This window comes from Cynoglossus semilaevis, chromosome 10 (genome assembly GCF_000523025.1).
Source record: "Cynoglossus semilaevis isolate Cse_v1.0 chromosome 10, Cse_v1.0, whole genome shotgun sequence".
Lineage (NCBI taxonomy): Eukaryota > Metazoa > Chordata > Actinopteri > Pleuronectiformes > Cynoglossidae > Cynoglossus > Cynoglossus semilaevis.
Genome location: NC_024316.1, coordinates 9,367,134 through 9,375,480, shown reverse-complemented (window position 1 = coordinate 9,375,480; position 8,347 = coordinate 9,367,134). Strand labels below are relative to the sequence as shown.

The 8,347-nt window shown below is 36.1% G+C and overlaps 1 protein-coding gene across 1 annotated transcript in view; it reads left to right on the top strand.

The window, feature by feature from the left end:
- Positions 1 to 8,347, top strand: part of LOC103384927 (N-terminal EF-hand calcium-binding protein 1-like) — a 14,243-nt gene that overhangs the window by 2,646 nt on the left and 3,250 nt on the right. The window contains exons 2-5 of the mRNA XM_008318628.3: positions 376 to 400; positions 4,890 to 4,998; positions 5,713 to 5,738; positions 5,978 to 6,146. Of these exons, the coding sequence (XP_008316850.1) occupies positions 376 to 400; positions 4,890 to 4,998; positions 5,713 to 5,738; positions 5,978 to 6,146 (329 nt within the window). The remainder of the gene's footprint in view (positions 1 to 375; positions 401 to 4,889; positions 4,999 to 5,712; positions 5,739 to 5,977; positions 6,147 to 8,347) is intronic.

Genomic DNA, 8,347 nt, shown 5'->3' with positions numbered 1-8,347 from the left:
TATATATATATATATATATATATATATATATATATACAAGCCTGTAAAAAATATATCTTCGGGCATCATAATCATTTCCAGACCCAGATGAAAAAGGCAACCTCTCTAAAACCTCTTCCACTGGTTCATAAATGTTTCATTTCCTCAGGATCTCATGTCAAACTTATGTCTTTCCACTGAAACTGAAACGCTGCAGCTGCAGCTGCTATGTGGGTGTTAGCCTGTAACTATATTTTATTTTATTTTATTTTATTTTACTCTGTGCATTCTTTTTTAATTCCCCAAAAACAGGATGTTCTTTTAGTGAGTTGTATCATTTCTGTAGATTTTATGAAACCAAAACCCTGAACCAAATCTTTTTTTTTTTCCTTGCAGATATTACGACGGGCTGACAAAAATGGTGAGTAAACAGCTAATTGGATATGACATGGCTAGTTAAACATAGAAATTCACATATTTGATGGCTCATTGGTGACAAGCAGTGCTGACCTGTAGGGCGAACTCCTTGACCCTGCTGGAGCGTTTGTGTGTTTTGTGTATTTTACTGAGACAAATATGAGACAGAAAACGCAGGACCAGAGTCCGGAGATGCTGCAAAGCTATGTTTATGTGTGGATGTGACTGGATTTGAATGCATATCTCTGTCAGTATCCCTTACCTTTGCTGTGAATCTTGCTGCATTAACACAATTTCAGTGGAGTTAAATGGTTGTACATTACTGTGACCTTAAAGGTCAACATCTTCTCCAGGACTTTGCACTAAATGCGAACATAATGTGTTTTCCTTGCAAACATGCCATCACTGCATTTTAATTTATTTGCTCCAGTGTTTTTATGATTGAACCCCCTCTTAGCTTTTAAAAGACCTCCATCTCTCTGAACACCCTCTGGGAAAACAGAGATGAGTGTGAAACAATGCTAAACAGAGCTGGAAAACAGGAAAATGTCCCAGTTCTTAATCTTTTATTCATGCAGCAGTGCATCCTTATTTAATGGAGATGCAAAAGGAGGAAGTCATTAATACATGCAGTGTAATGTACTGTATGCATTCAACTTGTTTACATAGTCTATATCTATCTATCTATCTATCTATCTATCTATCTATCTATCTATCTATCTATCTATCTATCTATCTATCTATCTATCTATCTATCTATCTATCTATCTATTTATAGTCTAACATAGTTGGACACTGTATGAGTGAATGCTACCAGATGTATAATAATATGGATACTATATGAAATAGTCTAATATCTAAAAGAAAAAAGCACAACCAGACGACAACCTCTCTCGGTAATGGTTCTACGCTTCCGTTTCATAGTGTAGCGGTCAGCGCACCTGCCTCGAAAGCAGAGAGCTTTTTGGGTCCAATTCAGTCTGTTAACAGGATATCTGCTGCTAACCCAAATTTCCCAAATATGGGATCAATATAGGTAAAATTATAATTATTGTCCAACTTTTTGGGATATGGCTGCAGGTCTTCATTTTTATTGACTTTTGTCCATTTATGTTGCATTTTGAAAATGCAACATAAATGGACGAAATGGAACACATTTTCTAAATTATTTACAAAACCCTTATGAAGATTAGTTATTGTTTTCTGGTTTATACCGTACCTCACATGTACAGCACGTCATTTTGAATACATATTTTCCCCAAAAGACTCTGGGTTTGAGAAAAGAGGAGGAAAAGCTCAGCGTGTGGTTTTATCTTCAGATTCCAGCTGAGTTCCATGAACCCAGTGAGTCGTGCACACGTGAAGAGAAATGCCCGCTTCCAATCAGCACTGAGTGGGCGCCATGACACGCCTGGAGCACTGCAGATTTACTACATAATGAAGGCCATCTACCCACCTACAGTACCACATTCTGCTCTATATACTGATAGAGTAAGAAGTAAAAGTATTTTTTAATTTGATAAATAATCTAAACAGAATAAGTCCAAGAAGTTGTATTAGAAATTTGTAGCCTTTTTTTCTTTTGCCTTACATTAATGTAATTGTCTGGGACACATAGAGTATGAATGGATTAATAATGTAGTTGGTTTAAGAAAAGCAAAATACATATTTTTAATTGATCTATTGAAGTTTATTATTAGGAAACAAAGCAAACTACATCAAAAAAGAAAAATTAAATCGAGTCAATATTTGGTCTTTTAAACTAAATGCTTCCTCTTTAAACAGGTTTAAACAATGTATATTTGCATTCTACTTAAAACCAAACAAATATGCTGTAGGCACATAACACACCCGTTCTGTTTCCTCCTCTAATCTAACAACTATTTGCTCACTTGCAGTTCTTAATTAAAGGAGTCTTCATTGCTGCAGCAGGGAGGACTGTAGATCAGCGGCCGTGTCTGTGTGTGAGCTGCAGCTGTGATGGAGGACGGAAATATTTTCAACCTTTTGGGAAAATGCAGATATTCTAATGCCATTTATTTGTTAAACCGCTTGAGCAGCAACAAAATCTAACCAGGGACATCGGTCGTGCGTTGGCTCTGTGTTAACTAATGAGTTTTTAATTAATCTGGTGTGTATTCATGCTCTATCCATTTATCTAACAGCACATTAAATATTGAAATGTTCTAATAACACCACATGGGGGTGTATGACTTTGACCAACAACCCAGCACTGACAGTGAGTCTGTAATACTGAACAAAGACGTTGCTTCTCAGAAATTGAAAAGCAAGTCATAAAATTTTAAAGCTGATCAGCTCTTAGCGTCTCCTAGTGCACGTCCAGTCCAGTCTGTCACTATCATGCGGTTCTGAACATTGTACAGTTATTAACAATTACTAACAGAAAAGTCATGGTGATGTTGGCAAACCGAAGAAGACAATGAATGCACAAATTTAGCACCTACTAGTAGCACTAGGTGGCGCTGTGGCACTGCGATTTTTTTTGTCCTGCATTTTTTGTCTCTATATAAAAAAAACCCTAAAGTGTAACTGTAGAATGTTGGTGGCCATAAAGTAATATGTTGGGAGGGTGCCACACGAATCAATCAATATTCACTCAGAAAGTTTAAAATACTAAGAAAGTGGGATCTCAATATAGTTTATTATTGTATTTTGGTTGAAGTTTGAAACTAAATGTGATCCTTTGCTGAGGAAAATGAAAAATTCCGCTTCATCATTAGTTATGCATTTTTGTCTTTGTCACGGAGTTGTACTATTAATAGACTATTTTTGCTTCAGAAATATTTTGTAACCCCCCCCCCCCTTTTTTTTTGACATTTTGGCCGTACACCAGAAGGCGATGATATTCTTCTGAAAATGTCATTTGACTCTCTTGAGTCTATTTTTATCTCTCACATTCCCTTGAATTGCACTGTTTGAGTTCATTAAATATTTCTGCTGCTCCCCTGCAGCATTTTTAAGGTTTTGAGTTCACTATAAATAATCACATTTTCACTTTTATTTTTTCAGCATCTGTCTGTCTGTAGTTAGCTGTTAGTCATTCACCTGAATGTGTTCTAAATAAACGAAGCACTGTGAGAGCCGAGGGCTGATGACGCCGACTAAATCTATTTCCTACACAGTACAACAAAATATTATTTTCCGTCACGGTGTCAAAAAGAAGGAAACTAAGACAAGTGATTTTGCAACATCATGTTTTATGCCACTGTTATAGAACATTCAGCTAATTAATGTTAATGAATTAATAATGAGCATTATCTGTAAAGTAAACTTGTTGAAAAGCTTAGCAGTTTTCAATCACTCCAGTAAACATTCGTCACTAAGCCTCCTTTGGGGAGTTTAGCTTCTTAAACTCAATATATTGCGTAAAAGAAAAAGTCCAGTTTATAGTATTTGGTATTTGCTTCCATTTTTGCAGTGGTCAAAACCTTAATCCGTTGATTCAAATTACTGTAACTGATAATAATACAAAAAATTAATCATTGAAATTATTTTTTTGTGCTTTACTTGTTATTTCCAACACCAGTTACAGTCCTTACATTTGAAGAACAAAATCAATCTTCTAGTTTGTAATAATTTTGTTTTGTTTCAATGCTAGGAATCAACTCCAAATAATCTGCAATTTTTGCTATTAAAATGGGCAATAAAGGAGCACAAACCAAAGACAAGTCTTTATAGAATGACCAATGACCAACAGTCAAGTTAGGTCAACACAAGGAGGGTCAAGGAGGGTCAACACAAGATTTAAAAAAAGACCATTATCAGTTTTGTAATTTTCTCCTTGCTCAGAAATATCAGACTGCAGCCTGGATGGAATCTGCAGACAGAGTGTATAAAGGTTTGAGTGCTTACGGAGCAGAGCTGACGAGACCTGATGATTATCTGGAGTTAAAGCTCAGATGTCTGACTCAGTCGTGCTGTAGCCCTTAGTCTCTGCTCTCACGGCTAATGGCCCTTCACGGGGCTTCTAACAGGCAGACAATGTGTACTTTTAGTAAACAGTCTGTGTAATTGTTCGCCGAGAACTTAGACTACACTAAGGTGGCTGTAGCTGTCTACCTCCAAACTGTAAACGTTACCTAGAGACATGGAAGCCTGGACGGTTGGTTTTAATGAATTAATGAAGGTGTGCTGCAAAAACAGAGCTATCTATCTTGAGTTAGAACATTAATTATTATTTTAAGGTTCTGTTCATCAAACATAACTTTCCTTTTATTTCTTTTTCTTCTCTTTTCCATTCCCTTTATTTTACGTTTCTTTAGAATTGCTACAGTAAACTTCCATAATAGGATAAAAAGCCACTAAAGCTGTCAGAAAGTCTCTCCCTTATGAGCGTCAGTGCTCAAATAGAGAGAGACTGTTTTTATCTTTTGCGGCTCTTTTTTCCTCATTACTGCCCTGAATTGATGACTACTGACTCCTGCTCGTCTTAGCTCCGTGTTGCTGTTTTTTCCCCTTGTGTCTCCTCTCAGACGATGGAAAGTTGTCCTTGGATGAGTTCCAGTACTACTTCACCGATGGTATCCTGACGGAGGAGCAGATGCAGGAGCTGTACTACTCCATCGACAGGCAGCAGACAGAGTGAGCTCTTCTTCTTGCTGGAAATCCTCCAGCTTTGCTGTCGTCCATCTGTGGATCCTGCTGCCTAACAGTGGGATGTCAACACTTCCCCGTCAGACAAGATGATGTTAATATTCCACACAGATCCTTCACGCTGAAAATAAGACCCTGAGTTTGCAGCATTATGTTTGTAGACTGAGCATCATTGTTTAAACAGGTTACCTACACACATGCTCTGAGGCCATTATGTAATAAGCATTTGATTATGTTTATTTACGCACTATACATTGATGTACAGTCGATGCGTGTAGTGATCGCATAGTTAGTAAGGTTAGTTACACAGAGCTAATATTATGTGTGGTTCTGTATATGGAACCAGGAGTGGCAGAGAAGTACCTGAGGGTGGTGCAGGTCATTTATGGGGACAGCAAGACAGTTTTAAGGTGTGCATTCAGAGTGACAGATGGGTTCCCTTCTCGCTTGCAGGACATAATAGGAGAATACATCAGATGAAAGACTGAGTCTAGGTAACAACATAAAGCTTTAAAACTTTTTTTACCAGTTTTACTGAACAAAAGTATGGAGTCTGTGTGACGATAAACTGACCTAGCCACCTTCACGTCTTTTCTGCTGAATAGAAAGCACTGTGCTTTTAAGAAAGCCACAGAATTGAGGTTCTGTCAGCAGAAATCCTTTTTTTAATGACTGTATTTATCTTTTCTTTCTTTTTTACAGCAACCTGGACATAGACAAACTCTCAGGTAATTGTTTGTTATTGTTGCACAACTCTCAGGTGCATTATCAGTGTCTTCTACTGAAACTGACATACAACTTTACCCTTCTTGTTTAATAATAGCTGTCAGATGGTGACGTGACTCAAATGTGCATGCCTCAGCCATGAAGCTGTATTATAGTATTGGCCAAAAGACGTTCAGTGCAATTAATCATGTCAGTGTTGATTCATTCTGATTGAAGGATCTTTACAAATTCTACCTTTCAGACTACTTCACTCCACATCTTGGAGAATACGTCAACGTCCTGTCTGCTTTGGAGAAGCTGAATGTGGCCATTTTGAAAGCAATGGACAAAACCAAAGAGGTGGGTTTTGATGGTTTCTCACAACTGAAATATGGTAAATTCAAGAAAGTTATAGACATAAAGGTGACCTTATATGAAGGTGACATGGACATGGCTGAAATACCAGACATTTAATCATAAATGGCCTTGGAAATCAGATTTAAAATATGCTTCACATTTGATTCTGGCTGTAAACTCTAATTAATATTTCATTAGTCATCCTTACAGGAGCATTCATTTTCTTTATAACTGTACTATAATTCAGGGAGATTTTTATTATCACAAGTTTTCATGTTCCACTTTGAATGTGTGTTTCAGAAAAAGAAAATCTATTTTAAACGTGAACTGTTAGCAATTTTCTCTTTCGTTTCTTGCTGATTTATACAATGTTGCATCCATTTTTTTAACTAACACAATGATACATAGAATTAGCACATAAAATGGCTGGTCGCAATTTATTAAAAAACAAATCAGCGCAAGAAGGTCTTCATCTTCATGAGTCTGCAGTATCTACTGTAAGACAGAGCAGATTTTTACTTCATCATTTGGCAAAAGAACAGCCTCAGAAGTGATACATGTCAGGCTGTGGACGCTCTGTGCTGCAGTGACTTATTTCCACTGCAGTGCAGAAAAAAAGTTAGTGATGACAGTAACAGAGTCCATCTGATCTGACATAAAATGTCCTTCACAGATCTGCAACACACACATTCTCCCATGTTTCATATCTTGATTTTTTTTTGTTATTCAATCAAAGAGCTACTTTTATCATCTTTCTCTGTTCAACAATTCTCTGAACATGTTGCCTCTGTCTAGTTGTAGTTATAGTTGTTATATCTCCACACACAGTAACTTCAGTTTATTTTGTACACCATGAAAGAAATGTATAAATAAAAGACACTAAAGCAACACTAGCTCGCTATTTAGCCCACCAGCTAGTTAACTAGCTAATTTCTAGTAGTTGTTTTCTTAAAATTGGTTAAATGTGTGTTTACTGGTAAAATGTATCAATTTATTTGGAAAAAATGAGTTTAGTATATATTCAAACATGTTATAAGTATCTCCTTCAAACCATTACTAGGATTTATACTATTTTATTTTGGGAAATATAGTCTGTGGATGTTTCTCTGAAATCCAATGTTTTCAATTACTAATACATACTTGTATTTCTGGGCAAGTAGTTGTCAGGGCCTCAGGCAGGATTATAATTACTCCTCTTGTTGATTAAGTATACAGTACATGCTTTGTGTGGTATCTTTTCTGGAATGAGATTAAAAATATGTGCACAGGTTCTGGTTTGTAGGACTTTTAGGTACTTTGAACACATAAAGGTTTAAACATAAATGGAAGTGATTCACAGATGTGATCCACGTTGTTGGGGTCTTTATTTAAAGTGCACACAAGTCTGATATATGTATGCTGTCACAGCTCCTCTGTCTGGGAAAGAGGGGTTGATGAAAGCCCTTGGCTTTGTGAGTCATACAGTGCAGTGTCTGCAGCTCATAACAGAACACACACACTGAGAAACAATGACTCCCTTTATTCCTCAGTGGTCAGCGGGTTATTCTGAACCCAATTTTCCACAGATGCTGTTGAGTCTGACGGCTACCATTAGCTGCAAAATCCAGGTCAGCAGAGCTATGTTTTAGATAAAGAGCCAAAATGAAAACAGAAGTGACGGCTTTAGGACTGATGCAGTGTCAGTGAAGTCTCAGCTTCAATATCTAGTCTTATTTCCAATCATAGAGTACATCACGACTTGCATTATACGTACAGATACAAATAATTTTAGTTAAAAAAATAATGTGCTGTTTATGTGCTATTCTGTAAATATAATAAAAATGTTAAATACTATTAAGGAAACCGAACTTTGATATTTTATTATATACAATATTATGACATAACTTGCTAAATATGTTTTTATTTTGTTGTTGCTTTTCTTTTTTAATTTTTACTTCTATTACCACAGGTTTACCATTTTTGCTATTTTATTTCACCAAAATCTTGTAAAATGAGTTTCAAATAATAAAAAAAGGTAGTTTAAAATTTAAAGTAAAACAATGTTTTGTTATATATTATTTTATTATAAAGTTAATAATTATAGATAAGAATTATATTGGGAATAGCAGAGTTTGAAGTCACATTTGTGTTGTGTCTGACTCATTTGCAGGAGGATAACATGTAGCTCTTCTTCTATAAAAATAATGATAGAAGATTTATCCAGTCTCACCGCTCTATGCCTATTTCTTTCACTACAGTATATTCTCTTATATTTTTACTTCCAGGAGTACCAGGG